This window comes from Malurus melanocephalus, unplaced genomic scaffold (genome assembly GCF_030028575.1).
Source record: "Malurus melanocephalus ecotype Western Australia unplaced genomic scaffold, MMel_1.1 scaffold_40, whole genome shotgun sequence".
NCBI classification, from domain to species: Eukaryota; Metazoa; Chordata; class Aves; order Passeriformes; family Maluridae; genus Malurus; species Malurus melanocephalus.
This window is the reverse complement of record NW_026623272.1, coordinates 2,888,788-2,908,913: the sequence shown is the minus strand read 5'-3', so window position 1 is coordinate 2,908,913 and position 20,126 is coordinate 2,888,788. Positions and strand designations below refer to the sequence as shown.

The following is a 20,126-nucleotide window of genomic DNA, read 5'->3' as shown; positions in this document are numbered from 1 at the left end:
ATGTAACTCTGGTTACCAAATTGTTTCCGTCTGCAGTGTTTTCTTGGGCGCTTTTCCTTGTGCCGCATGAGCACTATTAAAAGTTGGTTCACTCTCTTATGTTGGTCACTAAAATTCAGAAATTCCTCCAAAATTTGTTCTGTAAATGGCTTTTGAAGAGAAAGGGTTTTATTACATTTGATGCTTAACATCCTAATGAAGAAACTTACAAGCTTCAGAAAGACTTCACCAGTGTAGTGCCATGAAAGTCTGCCACTCTGCTATCCATGTGTTGTGGGAAATCTGAGAATTCAATAAAATATATTTTTGTATTCAATTATCCGGTAGTAAAGCTATTGTAGCTATGGCTTCCACCTACATAAAAACAGTGTTAGGTAAGACAGCGGGCTTGAGTCCCTGTAACACGGTGTTGCTGGTTTGAGCATGTAGTTCTTCAAAGTATTGTTTTGCTGTTTTTCAGAAGCTAAAYTTAAATTTAGCTTCTGAGACARATTTTTAGGTAAGTTCCCAAGAATTAATTCATAAGTACTCTTGAGAAGCGGATGAATATTGTCCCATTTAACTGGGGAGGTTTTTTAGAAGTTCATTTTGACTGTCCCACTCTTGTCACAGTAAAGGTTGTCTGGAATCTGTGTCTGTTGCAGGTGAGTTTAGGAACATGTCCTTACTGTGCTGGAAACCATGAGACAAGATGAAAAAAAATGATGTTTTGCTTGAGTTATTAGTTTTAAATKATTTCCTAATTTAACAAGAGTATAGTGAGCAAATTGTGAACTCAGAGTGTCTTGTTCAACAWGTGTCTGGGAGGAACTGTCTTAGGAAACTTTCATATCAAATCTCATTAGAAATAGTTGAAAAAAAACCCTAAAACCRAAACAACAGAAAACTTATATGCAGCCTMCCTCTGAATGAGACAGACCTGTGATACAGATGAAACTCCTTATGCCAGTAAATGTAGTRTGGAGTGGGATGTCTGAACCTGTTTTGTTCAGTAAAGTACTGGCATATCCTAATCTGGCAGTGTCAAGACTTGAAATTGTGCTCCTTTTTTTTCCCCAATGCAGATTTCTGTCAATGTCAAGTCTTCACAGCTGCTGTCTGTACTCATCAATCAGGATCCATAGGCATCTGTAAAACAGGCACAATCCTTTGCATTGGTCTAGTTGGTATTTCCAGGTTATAAACTTKCAGTAGTTCACAAAGATGCTTATCAGACTAGAACATGAGAATTATTGGAAGATAGTGTATTATCAGACTGTGAATTGAAAGAGGGCTATGCTCTGAAGTCTTCCATCTCTGATGTTTTGTAATGAAATCTTGGTTTAGGCCACATGTGAAAATGAAAAGGTTTTTTTCTGATTTTTAATGCAGATGTTTCTCTACATCTTGAGTAGCTATTCTCAACTGATTGAAATTAATTTTTATTTCCTGTTACACTAATGTGTATAAAAATCTGTGGTTTAGTATGCAAAATAAAAATCACAGACTCACAGAATGGGTCAGATTGGAAGGGACCACAGTGGGATCATCTGGTCCTATTTCCCTGCTCCAGCAGGATCATCCCAGAGCACAGGGCACAGGATTGTGTCCAGACTGCTCTGGAATATCCCCAGTGAGGGAGACTCCACACCCTCTGGGCAATCTGTTCAGTGCTCGGTCACTGCACAGGAAAGAAATTCTTCCTCATGTTCAGGTGGAACTTCCTGGGCATCGGTTCCTGCCCATGGCCCTTGTTCCATTGCTGGGCACCACCAAGCAGAGCCTGGCCCATCCTCTGACATGTCCTGTAGATATTTAGAGAAATAGCCAAAATACTATTGTTCACGGTTTTTTTTCTTATTAATAGTATTGCTTCAGAAACTCATCAAGAAACATAAGAAATCCATGTGGACTTAGGGAAATGTATATTTTTCTTTTGGTGTCTTATGTAGATACTATATTAGTTGGACTGTGAAAGGTAATCTTTAAAAACCTTTCTAAGACAGTTTAATATGGATCTAGGCATGCTTATAACAGATGYAGTTCTGGTTCTATTTAATACAGTGTAACTTCTATTGTATATCAGTTAACCAATTCAAGATTTAAGAGGAAGCATTAAGACCTTATCCCAAAGAAGGGATCTTCACAAAATAATTTTTTTAACATATCACTCCTAACAGATACATATATATGTATATATGTGTATTTAAAAGTTCACATGCAATATAGCTTATGTGAGAATATATGGAGATAGATCCCATTTTGGATCTTATGAAAGCTCTAAGTTCCTTTTGTGTAGTTTTCTCTTTGGCACTTTKTATAACAATCATCAGTTAATCTTCTGCTGTCTGAAGTATTTTTTGTATTTCACATTTAGAATAATGTATTGCAGACCTGCTGAATGTGTATTTATTTACGTATGTTTTTTTCTTGTTCTCAATGTAGGATTTTTCAAACTTTCAAGTATTCCACAATTGTCTCCATATTGGAAGCTGTTCAAGCAAGTGGACACTGTCCTAAAGAGTAAGAAACATCTTTTTTTCTCTTTGTTTTGAGGATTCAAGAACAATCCAGTACATACAGAATGCACAGCTATTTTGGATAGCCAAAAATTTAACATAGCATTTGCTACTAACATGGTAGTTACAGGTGAATTATATTTCTTTTTTTACTGTTGGACTCTTACAGGTAGGATAAATTACTTGATTGCAAGTTTGAATTCTTCTTTTTCAAATTATAAATTTTTAATGTCTCTATTTAKTTAGCGTATATATTGTAAAACCTTTATGCTTTAATTTTATTTAGCCAGCAAAGAACTTGTAAATAAGCAGAAATTTAGGAATAAAAAAAAATTAAAATGTGGTATAGAACCTGACACTTAAATAGTTTCAAACTTCCTTCTAATTTCTGGATGTGAAAAGGACTTGTGCATGACAGGAGTTCTATTTGTATGATGGGATTTCCAATACAGAAAAGGAGAACATGTAGAGCAGGTTTTCTGGCTGTTTGATACAAAATTCATATCACTTCACATAGATGGTAAACAAAGATGGATGTATGGTAGCAACTTTCCCCTAGGTGTTTGGGTACATGGTTATCTCTTACAGATTTTAGAAAAATACCCCTCTGTGCTAAGAGTCCCTATTGCAGAGTGACCTTGGAATAAGTCTTGGGAAGTTACTGAATAATAAAAGGATGATAAATGTAGTAATTTATGTACCAAATTAGTACCAGATTTTTCTTTTTTTTTTTTACTGGAACATTGCAGGATTTGGTAGCTGCTATAACCAATTTATATCTTCCACATACATTACAGCATTGTTTCAAAGATGTACGGACAGGAAATAGTTGTGTTAAAATTTGCTTCTCAACACAGTAATGTATGTTATCTTCTAATGAAGTTTAAAGTTTGAATGGCATTAATAGTTGTGCGAAGGTGTTTAAGAGTTCAGCATCACAAAGCTCTATTTACAGAGAGAGGAATCTCTGTATTGGCATTGGAGAATGCTTAGTGCCTTGGACAGAATGATCATGCTTTTGAAATGGAAGAACACACTGGTGTAGAATATCAGTTCATGTACAAACTTTTTGTCTRTCTTYTAATGTTAGAGCGAAGTTTTGTGTKCTTTGAGGCTTTYACACAGAAGCACTAGAACCCCCCACTCCATGCACATTTTCCCTTAAACTTTCTAATGTTTTGAAGCTCCTTTCAGATAAAAAGAGAGCCTCTTGAATCTGAGCTCCTCTCCTACTGTCAAGGCAAGGAATAGGATGAAACTGTCAYGGAGGTATTCTCTCCCCGAAAGGCAGTGTCAGTTCCCATTGCAGTCCATCTGTCAGTGTGGAACAGCACAATGCTGTTAAAAGACATGTACAAGGCTTCTCAGAATGACAGGTTTAAAACCTAACTTCAAAACCTTCTTTTTGTTGTTGTTTGAGTACTTCCATTGTGTCTTAAAGTGCCCTAAACCTTTTAGTATTGTGTTACAGACTACCCTTCATCCTTAAGGTTCATAGACTTGGGTTATTTTTAGTGGTTCTACAAAATGAAAATGTACCTATTTATCAGACACTTACACAATCACCAGTAGCCATGATTTTGTATTAATTCTGGTGTTCTTGGTTTTATGAYATCTAGTGAGTTTTTGAGTTTCAGGTATTGCATTTGAGTGTACACTCCTGAAGTTGGTTGTTGGGTAACTTGTTCAACATGCTTCATTTTCAGGTCTCTGATGATGAGGTATCCATCTGGATTTAAAACACATCTCTGAGCTTCTTAATTCTTCATTAAAGAGATGTGTTCTATATTCATGGGTAAGAATATTTTTTTAATTTTGACTTGGGCCATTTTYTTAAGTATCTTGTGATATATTTTTCATTTAGAAGACTCCAGCAACTTTTGTCTTAAAGGTTTATCTGGAACTTTTACAGTATAGGGTTTGTTAGGTGCCTGTGCTAGCTCTTAATTCTGACTGAAGCTAATAATTAAACTTTGGAATTCATATATCTAGGTATTATTGCTCTAATTAAATCACTAACTCTTAGTATTACAGATAGAGAAGCAGTGGTATATAGGTAAAGAATTTATAAATTGGTCTGCAATTTGAGAGTAGTTTTCTGATATAGACAGTTCTRTAGGCTTTAACTGTGCATCTTGACATATATCTTTTGAATTTGGAGTTTCAGAAAGGAAGTGATTCCAATTTGGAAGGCAACCAAAGCAAAGGGTTTGAATTTTGTGCAACCAAACAAACAACACTTTTTCTCAAAAACAGTGAGACTTACTTAGTCTGAAGAAACTTCATGGTATTATGCACACCTGCACTTCAAAACAGTAGTAAAAAAAAAMAMCCACAAAACACTCACTAGAAAATAYGATTTTTTCAAAAAGCTACTGGTATTTTAAATTTTTGTAGSTCTCTAAAGAAAATCAGCTAAGTTTACTTAATACGTTACAGAATTTGTTAATAAYGTCTTCTCTCCATATATTAAGTGCAGCCTACTGAAATATCATTTTGAGGCTTCAAAAMTTTACCTTGAGTTAAAAATGAAAATGGATCTCTTTAAAAAGTATAGTAAGTAGCCTAAGCATATACCGTAGGATACCATGTTGTTTTATACAGAGTTCTGTGATACACTTTCTCTTTGAGGTGGTTTTGSTCTATCCAGCTTAAGCAAAGCTGTTCTCAATAAAAAAGTTGTCCCAWTCACAGTGAAGGCAGACCTGGTTGAGAATGGTAGAAATTTGTCTTCAGTTGCACTGCAAGATGGATTTTCTTTCGAAGTAAAATGTCATTTGTAATGTTGACTGACTTGAAATTCCATGAACAGCCTTAACAATAGATAGCTACTAATGGTTTTTKGTTAATGTTTTTCTTCTACAAACCTTTATTTGTATTTGTTATATGTGTTTCCCAGAGGCTACCTGCAAGAAAGGAGGAGAGGTGCAGAAAGGGAGTTTGCATGGCTGGGGAGTAGAGGAAGGGAAACAGTTACATGGGGTGTTTGGTGCAAGCAGGACCAGTGTAGGTAYGGTAACAGACTACTCTGGTTAGTCTGACAAGCACACACAAGCCAGTTTGCTCCAGTTCTGAACTCTTACTTGGAGCTGGAACTGTAGCCATGGACAGGAATTTACTGCTGAGCATTTAGTTTAAGCACATATATTTCAAATCTTCATAATCTTCAAATTAAAATGTAAGGTACTTGATTGATCTTTTGAGTATTTCGCATGATGTGAACTCCGTAGCAGAAATAGAATTCTAAACAAAACTAGTATGTGGTGAGTATGATTTTACTAAAGGGATGACTCATTACTCAAAAATAATTAGAAATGTATACCAATGAAAAGTAATTTTAATCTAAAATAATGCATATGTATATATACAATTGGATGTGGGAGGTTTTATTTAATGAAACAGGCTACCCAACCAAGTTTTATCCGAATTTTAGGGAAAACAGTAAGAGAAAATGCATCTTTTCAATCCATATTTAGCTACAGATACCATGGCACTCGCATACAAACACTTAGTCCTTTCTGTTAGGAAATAAAAGAGTTCRTATCTACTRTCTTTTCTAGTCTGCTGTATTACTGGGATTTTGAGGAAATATATTTTGTCCCTCTGTGCCTTTTAMATTTACATGTACATTGATCTTTAAATCTATCATAGACTATAATTTATATTGGTGCATCAATGGKAAGTAACTTCTGTATTATTTAATTAACTCAGCTTTTTGAACTTGGCCAAAGCTTTAGTTAAAATCTGACAAGTAATGATAATGTAATTGTCTTTTAATATTGGGGAGGGAATGTCTCTTTCTAAACATTGTGAAGAAGTGATCAGTTTTTTGAGTATGTGGGTTTTACCATGCTGTATTGTCTACCTCTTTTGATACGGTATTCCATCTATTAATAGATGGGCAAATCTTAGCAAGMCACAAAGCTGTCATGCTATTGTATSTTACACAGAATTTAGCAAATACACTGATTTTTTCAGTCTCTTTGGCAGATTTCTTGTTACGCCTGCTTGCATTGCTTCTCTAAAAAATATCCAAATCTCTTTGCCTGCATATAATGTAAAACTCTTCCCTAGTTATAACTCCATGCTTGCTCCTTCTGTGTCCTCTTCCTGTAGTCTGATTTCTCTCATGTCATGCTTTTATGATTTGTTTTAGTTCTTCCTTGTGTCTGCYAACTTGTCTCTAGCTTCTCTCTGAGATAGCTTCTGTTATTTGTCTGGATAGCCATCGTTTCAACTTCTTTTGAGAAAAATGGCCACCAAAATCACTGATTTCTCTTATCTGTGGTACTGTCACACATCAGTCATGTGAAGCAGTGTACCTCGTGTATCAAAGTGTAGATACCATGGTAATGTGTTAAAATGCCACCTGATTTACTGCTTGTAACTAGAGTATCTTGTTTTCTGTTATCACTTCATCAAAAGCAGTCAAAAATGCAATGAAATAAATATAAAATGAAATAAAACACATCCGAAGTTTTTAGTATATTTCTTTTACTGCTACCCCCACATCATATTCTGAGAGTGAAATTTGATATCTGTTCCCTTATGTTTTTATATTAATTCAGTCTTTTTTGGATGTATTCTGTAAGATAAATCTTATTTTCCTTTTCTTGTGGTATAAGACAGATATGAAGTTTCTTTGAAGACTATGGGTAGAAGTACTTCCGTGGTCAAAACCCAAGTTCCCTTTGCAACAGAGTAGTATTCATACTACCTATGATGGTATTCTTTCCAAAAGAGGTTTGGGTTGTTGAGGTTTTTTGGTTTGCTTTTATATTTTGTCACTTCACAATCTCCTCTTTGCAGAGAAGCTTTCTTTGTAATAAATTTATGTTGGTCCAATTAGCTGGGAGAGGTTTCTCATGTATCTAGCCTTCAGATTTCTTGGTTTGGAAGTTCACCTTTGCTGTCCACCTTGCTTGGATTCTTGAAGCTAGCATCTTCAGGCTATATTTCCTATTTATACTTGTTAAGATTTTTTTTTTAATGAATATGAGCAAGGAGAATCTAAAATTGTGCTTTGAGTGAATAAAACAAATGAAACGGTTAAATTTAAAACATATTTTTAAGGGACAAAAATTATAAACCCTGCACAATATAATTTGATTTGTGATTAGCTAAAGTGTAATGTTATGAACAAAGTATCAAAATTCCTTAAAAGTGTTGGAAWGGGGAAGGAAGGATGAGGAGAATTATTAAAGTAAATTTTTCCTTTTTTTTTTTCTCCCACTCCTCTCTCTCAGGATGCTTTGCCACTTGAAGACGAATGTTTCATCAGAAGCACTAATGGCTGTTGGCATGCCTTGGATAAGGTGGTGACCGCTGGATGTCATTTGTTTCTGTTCACTGCAGAGAGACAAAATTGACTCCATTTGGAGTTGAGAGCAAAAGCAGAACAGACCTCTCAAGATGACTGATCCTATGATGGATTTTTTTGATGATGCCAATCTTTTTAGTGAGACCTTAGAAGGTTTGTCAGATGATGCCTTTGTTCAACCTGGACCTGTTTCACTTGTTGATGAATTGAATTTGGGTGCAGAATTTGAACCTTTGCACATAGACTCATTGAACCATGTGCAAGATGCTCAAAATCAACAAAAGATGAGTGAGTTTGATCAGCTGAATCAGTATGATTCACTGAAGCTTCACTCAGTAAATCAGTCATTTAATAGCTCAGCTGACAATGTCTTATCACCACACTCTCAATTCAATTGTTCACCAGTTCATCCACAAAACCAGTCCAATGGGATGTTTCCAGATGTGGCTGATGGTAGTCCTATGTGGGGTCATCAAACTGCCACCACTGTTTCSAATCAAAATGGGTCCCCTTTTCACCAAGGACATTCTCAGTCTATGCAGCAAAACAAGAGCTTTGTAGCACACCATGACTTTGCCTTATTTCAGGCTAATGAACCACAGCATCAGTGTGCCTCGCTACGGCCGCAGCAAAGCAGGAACAACACGGGGCAGGATGCTCTGAGTCAGCCAAAAGACTTCATGGAAGTTAAYGTGTCTACTTCCCTCAGAGTCAGTGTCAACCACCCACCTTCAGTTTCCAATCCATCGACTTCACAGCAGCCTCTGTCCGTTCAACAGTTTTCTCAAACTGCAAGTGCTTCAATACATTTTTGTGGGAATCAAGAAGGAAATTTTGATGGACAGTCCCCAACTATTACTCCTTGTTCTATCAGTAATAGTCAACAATTTTCATCTCCTTATTCTTACTCAAATAATCACATTTCTCCTACCAGCCTTCTTCAGCCTACAACAGCTCTTTCTACTAGCCAGCAGACACACTCTATCTCTGACTTCACTGGAAGCGATGCCTTTACATCTCAAACAGGGACCAAGCAAGAAACAACTGAGCACATGYTGAATCCTAGTACACCTTTGAATTCAAGTACTTTTCAAATGTTGCATTCTGCGCATCCTCAGGGCAACTTTAGTAGTTCAAAACTCTCTCCTGTGAATATTAATTTTCCAGCTTCCACCGGTTCTGCTTCTCAGATAAGCCATTTCACTGATCCTATTGAAAGCAATGGTTTTGCATCTTTAGATGACAACTTACTTCATCAAGTGGAGACTCATAGTGAACCATTCACAGGACTCGACCCAGATGACCTCCTGCAGGAAGACCTTCTGCCACAGTTTGATGACTCTGCATTTGTTCAGGATAGCACAAGCCATGTTTTAGAGCATGACCTAGAGCACCACATAACCCCACAGCAAGTGACACCATCATCTGAACTCGTTCGGGCACAGTCTCAAAGTCAGATCCACCCTTGGCACTCTTCTGTTTCTAATCAGCACCTGCAAGGCAGAAGTCGTGTGACCTTACAAGGACAGGTATGTGAGGATCTGGGGAGTGGGGGTTTGAACTGTTTGATTTGGTTGRTCGCATGAAATGAATAGTAGTGACTGGTGCTTGAATCAAAGCATAATAACAAATCTCTAAGCTGTTATTTGATGCTGAAGAAGTCTAGGTAACAGCTAGGAGGAAAAAAAAAACAAACCAGTTGATTCAGACCACCTTGCTTTTTCCTGTTGTTTTCTTATCACTGCAGAAAGCAAGACTTGCATGACCGTATCCAGTTAAAATGGTGTTGCTCCTTCTGCTGCTTATATTTCTGAAGTACAGCAAAGAAAATTTATTGGTTTGTGATTTTGGTGCAAATATAATGGCCTATTGTCTTGAACAGTACTTAGAGAAACATGTTTTTAAGAGTTTTGGTAAGGTTTGTGTCTGATTTCCTGCAAGAATTGCTGTGGTTATGTTGTTACTCTGTCCTTTGCTTGGCGTATTTGTGCTCATGCCCATTGCCTAAAAATACAGAAATTATTCTTGGTTTTGATGTGATTCGTAATAATAGAAAACATATAAAAAGCTGTGTGTATGTTGGATTTTGTTATTTCGGCTAAACCAAAAAAACTCAGCAGTTGTTTTAGTATAACATGCACATCTACTGTAAGTATTCAAGTTCTCYACACTGAGGACAAGATGACATGAAAATTGTTTTCTAGTTTTCAATCYGTGCATTTCAAAACAACTCTGACATCAAACATATAAAGTAGATGGCTTTAAAAAGGTTTTAGTAACTTCTCTGTTCTTGTGCTACCGGTATTCTCTCTACCTGAGAATAGAGAACGTTGTCTTTCTGGGAAAAAAATGGGGAATGTGAGGACCTTAACTACTGACTTTTGTGTCTACTTAGTTTGTAGGACATGGTCCTGTGAAGGAGAGAATGTAGCATTTTTCTTTTTCCCTGTTAATTTTATGTCATTAGTGTGAAGATAAGGGCTTAACACACTTAATCTTTGGTCTTGGTTCAGTAGATTGCTTCTCCATTACAACTTCTGCTTATGTTTATGGAGCGTGTAATTGTCAATTCCTAGCAGTGAAACTTTTTCTGTAAATTGTGGTGTGATGTTAATGGAACATGGATATCCAGCAGTGYGGTTGAGATGAGCTTGATTAACAGAATGATGCAGTAGATGCAATCTGTTGCTTTGGATAAACATTTTCTTTCTTTCCCTTCCCTACCTAAAAACAAAAAGAGGGCACAGCCTGAGTAGCTACTCTTTATCAGAGATCTCTGACCAAAAGACACAGGGTAGAGCAGCTGGCAGGGGAAGGTGATCCTGTTGCAGTATGTGTGTGCAGTCCTGTGGCAGCAGAAGCAGTGCCCRTTCTCTGCCAGGCAGCAGAACGAGGGGCTGGGAACAGGAGCACTGAGACTCTTGGGCTCCCAAGAGCATTCTTGGGGTGAAGGGTGAAGAGGAAGTGGATTCCAGGAAGAGGGGGTGGCGAGAAACCCGGGCATTAGTATCATTTTTGAGGAGCATGTCGGATATTAACCAGGCAGTGAAAAGTAGGTCTAATAAAACTGGTGTATTCATCAGAACCTTTTCAAACTTGCTTCGATCTCACTGACATTGGTTTTTGCGCTTTGTTTTCTACCAAGGAATAGAGAGAAGGTTCTGAGATCTGTGGAGAGCCTGTAAAGGTTTAGAGGTTTGATTTTGATGTGAAAACAAAGCAACTTTGCAGTATTTAAAATTTTTATGTTTTTTCTCTTTGAAATTAATCAGACTGAAACCAGATATTTAAAAAACTGCTTGGTTTGGTTTTTATTATTTCGGGATATGCAATAAATTGTATAATTTGGATTCTGGCCTTGAGTTTATCTGGTCAGATAGATGATTAATTTTTCCTTCAGAAACTGTTTGTGAATTGGTAGCTGTCAAACTGTTGAGGAATGTACAGATGAGAGACTGACAGAAGCAAACAATGTAGAAGCCTCTTTAAATTAGTGGAGTATGTAGTAGGAATAGTAATGGAAAAGTATGACAATTACTGAAATGTTTCAGATCTGTCTTTTGACTGACTACAAACCTAAGAAGGGCTTTCGTTCTAATTCTTGCTTCTATTCTTTGATCACTTTTTCKATTTCCAAGTTCAAGATGAGTTGGTTCTGTTGGAGCTTTTTACAAATGTGTGTAGTTTAACCAGGGAGGAAAACGATGGGGTAAAAGGGAAAGGAATTTTGAKCCTCCTGAATCCTGGTTGGTTTTAGGCTAGGAGTAGTCAGGTGGGAAGGGATTTTGACAAGTTTCATATGTAGTAGTTAAGGTGAGCTTTTAATTTTTAACAAGACAGTGTTTTGAACTGGCTTTAGTACATATTGAGGAAACAATTACTAGTGAATTTGATGKTTTTTTCAACAGTTTCAGTTTGATAATGGTTGAGGTTTTCTCAGAAAGAACAACTTTTGAAATAGTTAATGAACTGTAGGTATTGGAATGGACCCAATATTAAATAACCAAAGATCTTTAACTGCAGTTAGACTGAGGTTATGTAAATTAAAGAAGAACATTAAATACTTGTTTCAGTATTTGAAAACAAGCATATTCATAACATTTTTACTTGTATGGTTATTCTTGTGATGGAAATTAATTTAAAAATTAATACAATCTGTTCAGTGTAATAATGCTGCAGAATTAAAAAGACTGTCTTATGCTGCTAACACACTTTCTGCTGTAATTAGATTAGAATTGTAAATAAATTGCACCCTTAATTTTACATCATGCATTTTTCATCAGAGTTAGTTTGAGGACAGAAAATAAAGTGGAGAAATGCTGAAGACTCATGTAGCCTTAGCTTTGACTAATATAAGACTTCTGATCTTTTAACTCCACTGAAAACTGGTTTGAGTTTGCTAAGGCTAATTAATCTAATCACTTTTCAGAAGGATGAAAAAAAGGCTTCAACACTGTTTTACAACTTTAGGAAGTTGAAAAGATAATGTGAAGTATAAACTACTGGAAAGATTATGTGAAGTATAAACTGTCCTAAGAGAAGTTCACAACTGTCTCACTGTKTATGTTATTTTATAAGAAGTTCTGGCTGTACACATGAAAGCAGATAGAGATTAGAAGTAATATTACAATAAAAAATATACTGATTAAAAATAACAATAAYATAAAGTACTATAGGATCAGGTGGTAGTCTTAGTTCTTAAATCAGGTAATTAATTTTTTTCCTTTTTGTGACTAAAAGTTTGGCATCTAACTTGACAATTCAGTGTATTCATGGATTTGTGTAAAAACTAACTTGAATTATGCAAGTGTTTTAATGCCTGCAAGCCTGAGCTGTCCTACCACTTGTTTTGTAGAAACAGACATTAATTTTTTTTGAAAGAATTTGTCTTGCCCATGTAGAAAGTTTGGCAGAGTCTGAACTTTGTAGATGACATGTAGATGTAGGTTGGTGTTGTACGCCAGGACATCTGTATACATCAGAATGGCACAACCTCATGTATGAGCATATCATCAGAGAGGGAATTATTGACCAGATCCAAATCCAGATTTATGTGCTGCTGAGATGTCCTGAATTGTCACAGACTGTTCATGTCTGATTGTGTTATCAGAAGGCTCTTTTATAACAATTTAAAATTSATTGTAGACATGTATCTCTTGGATYATTCCACTTGTAAAACTCTTACCCTGACACTGGCTGCTGTTCTACTTGTATAAACAATCTTGGACTGGGAGGTTTTTATAAAAGAAACACATGGTAAGCAGTGATGTATTTTCTTGGCTAGCTATGAGACATACCACAAATATACATGATATAGATCAACCAAACTTGATATATATGCAGTTCTGGAAGATGTATCAAAATCAAGGATGTAGTATTTGTAGTGTATATATATACACACACATACCCTGTATTGTATAGATATAGTATTGGAGTGTATTTCTTACATTCTCTATGATTTAATTTTMGGTAAGCCTGTAATGAGAAATATTTTAAATTAATGAACTGATCATACTCTATATTCTTTGTAGAAGAGACTACATATTTTGCACAGTAAGTTTATAGGTTATGGCTTCGAAGAGTTGGTACAATACAAGATTTTACAATTATTTGCTGCTATGTGTGTGTTGCTTGGGAAGTGCAATATTCAGTGACACTGAACATAATAAAACACATATCTCAAAATCTGCCCTACTTTGTATCATCTCACATCTTTTCATCAAGTCAAAGGTAGGACTTGATTTTGGGAGTCTTTCCCAACCTTTATGATTCTGTGGTATGCTTTAGGAGGGGGATTGCACTTAGATGATGTTCAGAGGTCCTTTCCAACCTCAGCTGTTCTGTGGACCTCTGATAGAGAAAGGAGTGGGAAGCATCATTTACTGCAGTACAAGCAAAATAATTGGGTGTGGGCCTGCAACCTTAAATGCAAAGAGARTGCAAGTGGACACATTGTGGACTGTCTATTGGCTGCAGTAACCACTACTCTGCTTTAACTAACACTATTACCTAAACTCTGCATTTTTGTGTGGCTTTGAACATACCATTACATGTAAAACTTCTAGAGCAGCACTTTATCTTGAGACATTTTGTAGAAAATGAACATTTTATGAAGTGTTAATGAAGTGTTATTACTGAAAGAGATGCAGAACTTGTAAAGATGTTAACCAGTAGKGTGGTTTTGAAGCCAGAGAATCTGAAGTACATTTGGAATGGATGTGGCTTTTGTCCAGATATCTGTGTGTTTTGTGCACTCAGGTTTTGCAACCTGAAGCTATTATGTTAATAATAGCTATTATTTCTTGAAGCTATTATGTTAATTCTACATATAYAGATAGATCAAAATTTCCAGCACTTTGCCTACCAAACAGTCTCCTACATCTGGGGAGGTATTGTTTCCTTTGTTTATTATCAGGTTAAAAAAATTGCTCAATTTCCTGGTTACACAGATTTCTAAGAGAGTGTTTATCATCAGGTGTTGAGTGGATTGAATTTGGGAACTCTTAAGGCTAATAAATATAAATTAGTGGGTTTCTTAGGATGATGAGACTGAGAATTCTAATGCTGATTTGAGTAAGCATGATAAATGAAGCTAGGAATGTAGCTTTAGGCTAGAAAAGATGACAAGTCTTACATTTTTGAAAGCTGTGTAATTTGTAGCAGAGATTGATTTTTCTTTCATAAATGTGGCAGGTTTTCTTTTGTGTGGACTATTTGGCTTGTATTTGTATTTACTTGAGTTTTTTGTTCTCTTGATATCTTACTGTGAGGCAAGCATTTTAATTTATATCYCCTGAAATTGTTCCCATCTTTTACATACTGCCTGTTCAGGAGTCAGCCCATATTTGAAAATAATTTCAGTGTTGCTAACCTATCATATATGTGCACCTAATGCTATTCAGCAGCATATTGCATTGCAAACCAGAATTAGTTTCAYAGATTGATAGGAAGGCCTCTTTATGAGCTGATGGATAACTCTTAAATTTAGTTTTAGTTTGTATCTTGAAAAGAGAAGTTAGCCTTASTATTAAAGACATTGCAAATATTGTGGTCCTGACAATTTTGTGTATTTTCTTAGAGGTTGAAACATCATTTCAAAAAGACAGTCCTACTCATCAGTTTTAAAAATAATCTTAAGTAATCTTAGAAGCAATTATTTCCTGTACCTTATTTTTTAATGAGTATGGCAATACAGAGATTTCTTTAATAGCAGTTTAAGCAAACTCACAAGGAAAGCATATCTCCTGTGCTTCTTGTGACTYGCATCATGCTATGGCTTACAGTACCTGTTGGCATTCTTCAGAAGGATAAGATGCAGTACATGAGCCTTGTTCTTTATCTTTGTTAAGTCATTGCAGCAGTTGTCCATGAGGCCGAATGGCTCAGCTTGATGTGTAAACTTTGTTGTAGCAGGAACTTTGGTCCTYGCAACTCTAAAAAGCAGAAACCAGCTGTTAGAGAACCCAAGCTGTCATAGGGAATGCAGGTAAATTATTTAAGGAACATCTGAATGACAAAACTAGACATGTSTCTTACTGTCTTTGAGTTCAGTAGGAACAATTTTTAAAATAGATTAGGCAAATTTATTTTGATGTGTCTGTATTGTAGCTCCTATTTATATCATCCTTTGGAGGATTCTTTGACGCGCAATCATGTAGTGTTTGAAATCTGATCAACTCCCGACACTACACGAGAGATGTGTTTTATGGTGCCAGCCTGGTGTGCTTTTTGACTTAATGTAGTTTAACTGCAAATGTGTGCAGGTTGTGAGTGATTTTAGGAGATTTCAGAAATGGTGACCCGACCTTGCTTGTGGACAGAGATATGAAGGGGCTCCTGCTCAAGACCATGCTTGGGAAAGCCCTTGGCAGCACACTGTGATCTCTAACCAGGCTATCACTCTGCTCTATGTTGGTGACACTTTCTGCTGACTTCAACTCCATTAAAGATGATAARAATTTCTCTTGTCTTGACCTTTACAGTGGATCTAGTTCTGCCACTTTTGCTAGTAGCCAGACGCAGTTCACATAATTACTGCTACGCTTACGTTTCTATAGACCTGTCTTGCAACTTTTTCTGTTTGATCCCTAACAAAAGTTATTTAATGGTTATTCCTATGAAGCTCTTGGATGCTATGTTCTTTCTCTAGAAATTTTATAGGAGACTTCTGGGGAAAAAAACAGTTTGGTTTTTTTCTTTTTGGGTTTCATTAGCCTGAAATCAAACTGTTGTTCTCCAGTTGTATCCTCTGACTTGGGGCCTCTATTTTTCAACCACCTTTTATCGATAAATTCCTTTTTTTAGGAATCTTGTTTGACCCCTTAGCTCGGGGGGGGAGGATTTTTGTTCATGAATATTTAATTGAGAACACTAGATTCAAGGGAAGTGGTTCCATTAGGTTAGCATATATACTGAATGACTCTTTTGTACAGAAGATTTTGGCATATAAAGATGCTAAAGTAATTCATTGAAGCTGAAAGAAAAAATATGTAAGTTTGAATKGAAGTGGAAGAAATATGCCCTCTCTTTGATTTAAATGGAAATTTGCTATGCAGTCAGTACTGATATTAGTGACTCCCCAGCTGCTGATGTTAAAAATAATTTTCCCAATTTCTGTCATATATATTTTAGTGTTAAGTGCTGGGTTTAACGTTAATAGCTATTTTTTTWWATCTTACTGAAATTATGAGTGTTGRAAACATTTTGGATACTCTGTAAGGTACCAAGTAATACTACAAAAAAGGCTATGTCCAAAGAGTAAGTAAACTTCTAAACTTAACTGCTTCTAGTGACTAAAATTATTGTAGAAAGAGATGTTACATGCTAGATTTCCTGAATATGCAATCTGTTTTGATTTAAAGCTTTTTCGTKATTGGCATTTCCCTCTAAATCAAATTATACCTATTTTTCACATCTGTCATCATTCACAATACTTTGGTGTTCTGCTACAAACAAGCACTGAAAATGCATGAAAAAAATCCCCATGAGAAATTAACTTTCTCAGTGGCACACAAATGGGGTGGCCATATAGAACACGGGTCTCTTGTCCATAACTGTTTGGTTAAGTATTTTACAGATTTATTTCCAGATGCCCACGTAAGACTTGTTTCAAACAGTGAACTGAAACCTGACTTGCCTTTTATAGAGTAGAGTTTAGTCATCTCTGTTTTTTAAGGAGTCAAGTAATTGCAAAATTTGTGAGGTTAAGATTGGGCAAGAGTGCAAGAAAGAAAAAGACGCTTTTGCTAGACCATTTTGACCCTTTAAAATTTTCTACTTTCATCAATTTTAAGTAGAGGCAAAGGTATGGTAAGACTGTGAATTTGGTCTGAACCTAGTAACGCAATGGTGCGTCTACCACGTGCCTTGAATATCATCATTACATTTTTTTCATAGTCAGGAGCCCCTGGTTTTATCCYATTAAGTGTGGTGATACTGCTGGTGGGGACCCCAGCACCAGCAGGCTTAGGCCAGTGCAAGTTCTCAGTGTTCCTGGCCCTGTCGTGAGTAAGAGCACTGAGAAGTTTTGCTGAGGCAGTGGGTTTTGTTGGCATTGTCCACCATTTTCCAAATACTCTTATATTACAGACTGGAAACTAACAGAACTGGGTACAAGATGGGCACAGAACACCAAACCACTGAAAACTGAAACACATTAAATGCAGCAGCTTGGCAGACCAAGCAGGATGAAGTTCTCAATTTCTTTTCTTTCCTGGCAATTTGGTATGCTCCATTACATAGCGCCTCCTTTAAGAGTTACAGTGTAAATTACACAGTTTTTATACCACTACTGAATATTCAGGAAAAGGTTTTAACTATATTTGTCACTGAGCCCCAAAATACTTTCTTCAAACAATCTCTTCCAAATGGAAGCAAAATGTGTGCTGTCGACTCATTTTGTAACTTGTGATGCTGCCTCTGCAGCRTGCCCAGGTTTGCAGCTGCTTATATAGTTGTAGCATGATCTTCCCCCCATGAATGACAGGGCAGTCACCGGTTAGGAAGCTGCTACTAATGAGAACTATGCTATCTTCCCTATATTAGTGGCAAAACATGATTAGTGATAYAATTACTGGGCTCTGTAGCATTGAGATCTGAAACAACACCCTACATAGAGAGAGTGTGGTGTGCCAACAGCTGTGTGTTTCATCTTAGAAAAATGACTAGTTTAAGGTTGCTGACCTTTCCATTACTGTTTTAATTTCCATAGAAATTTAGAATTTGGTTATAAGCATAGTGCTAAATGCCTTGTGAGACATAAATTGCATTCACATCCCAATTCACAGATGTATGTTCTGAAGTGACTGTTATCARTGTAAACACTGTTGTCTGGCCACAGTGCTGTAATTGGTAGCCACCAACAGTATAGATAACAAGTATGGCAGATGAAAGAGGTAGACACTCCCCTGGTATCTTCTCYTTTTTTCCTATCTGTAACATGTCTATTTTAATTTGGGTTAGGTTTCATATACATGTGTCTTGAATTTGTGTGTCCCTTAAACACAGAGACATAGATTAGCAGTGCTAATAAGCTAGAAAAAGAAGGAAGTGTATTACCAGCATATTGAAAGAACCACAATTTGGAATGCTTCATTGGCTCTCTTAATAGTTCCATATATGCACCAAAGAGAATGGAAAAATGATAGAACCCCACAGATCTTCATTTKCCAGTGCTCTTGGCTTTGTGAAGCAATCCCAGCAGATGGTGTGGGGCAACAGTTAAAMAAGAAAATAAAAAGCAATTCAGAAAGACCTCTGGAGGGGTTCTCTCTGGAGAAAAGAAACTGTTGCATATTTAGGTAATCTTCCCATTAGTTGTGCAGAAGTAGCRTTACTAACTGAAAACCACATTTCAGTATACTGTCTAAAGAAAACTACATCTTGCTGGGATTGCCATGCAGCAAAGGAGATGCCTTTCTGCATGCATGTGGCATGACACACATTCATATTGTAAGCAATCTTCTACAGATGGACTCTGTCAAGGCTGTGATTTTTTTCTTAATAGATATACTTTTTAATTACAAATGCACCATTAAAAAAATCACTAGAGGAGTTATTTTTGCAGACTGTTCTAGAGGAAAAGAGTTCAGAGTACTAGAATGGAATTCAGATGTCACTGAATAGAGTTCAAGGTTGATGTCAAGGTCATCTTGATTTCCTAAGAAYCTGGTAGACTATCAGGAACTTGTTATGCTCTCAAGGCAAACAATACTTGAATGCTCAGTACAAACTGAGCATACATACTTGAGTATGCTCAGTAAGGTCTTGAGCATCATCCTGCAGGTGTGTACTGCGACCAGTAGGAGTGAAAGAATCACTCAAGGCATTGCAGAAGTAAACCTGAGCTTTCTATTGTTAGAGTAATTAAGGTCTTAGCAGAACTAATGTTTGGGTCAGTAGATCCACAAGTGAAAAAGCGTTATTTCAATAAAGTGCCTTGTATCATTTAATCACAAATGTGTACTTGTTAAAATTCCAGAGATAAGCACTGCCAGCTTTTAGAATATACCAATGGTTTCAGCTAATGAGAGAGGTACTTAGTCTGAAAGGTTTTGTGCACACACAGAATCAAAACTAATGCTACACTATTGTGAATGGCCATGCTTACTGTAGGAAAGGTGTTCTTACAGTGGAAGCCATGTTTTCCTACTGGAACAGATAAGACAGGATTTGGGAGGGTTTTCTAGGCATCAGAAGTATTTTCAGTGTTAAACTCGCTTTCTTGGAGCTTCCGTTGTAGTGATATGCACACGATATGAAAAAATTATTTGTTGTTGTGGAGCAAAATAAAATAGGTTTTGGCTTTAGAGGAGAAAAACGCGGTGTCTGTAAGCTTTGAGGAAGGTGGTTTGTCCTTGCTGGGGGAAGGACTGTTAAGCCAGTGAAGGTCTTTGAATGCATGTCCTATGCAACCACAACGAAGTGTTGGAGGAAATGCCTTCTGTGAAAAGCCTACTCAGCAGAGTGCTGCTGGCGATTGGAAAGATGCTGTCATGATTCTGCTCCTTGATATTGCAGTAAATTAACTGCTTTYACATTAGTTCAACTAAGAAATCATTCAGCTATGCATAGGTTACCTTCTACTCCTGTGAGACAGCATGTCAAATTCCCTCTAATGGTGCCAAAAAGATGCTCCCCTGGCTGTGAAGCAGGGCATGTGTGGGGAATTCTACAGCTGTTGTCTGATCTGTTCCCTGAGTATTTTTTTGGGCTAGCTSTGCGGTGTGAGCACCACCGGGACCCATACCTGCTGCTGCTAATGGCTTTTGCAGGCAGCAGCAGTAGTGTGAATTTGAGGTGATTCGTGC

General features: G+C 36.7%; 1 protein-coding gene across 6 annotated transcripts in view; it reads left to right on the top strand.

Annotated features, from left to right (window-relative positions):
* CHD9 (chromodomain helicase DNA binding protein 9) overlaps positions 1-20,126 on the top strand; it is a 79,717-nt gene that overhangs the window by 4,904 nt on the left and 54,687 nt on the right. For all 6 annotated transcript variants that reach the window (XM_057364640.1, XM_057364636.1, XM_057364637.1 and 3 more), the window contains 3 exons: positions 2,425-2,502; positions 4,205-4,293; positions 7,745-9,347. In XM_057364640.1, coding sequence (XP_057220623.1) covers positions 7,911-9,347 — 1,437 coding nt within the window. In that variant the 5' untranslated portion in view covers positions 2,425-2,502; positions 4,205-4,293; positions 7,745-7,910. The remainder of the gene's footprint in view (positions 1-2,424; positions 2,503-4,204; positions 4,294-7,744; positions 9,348-20,126) is intronic.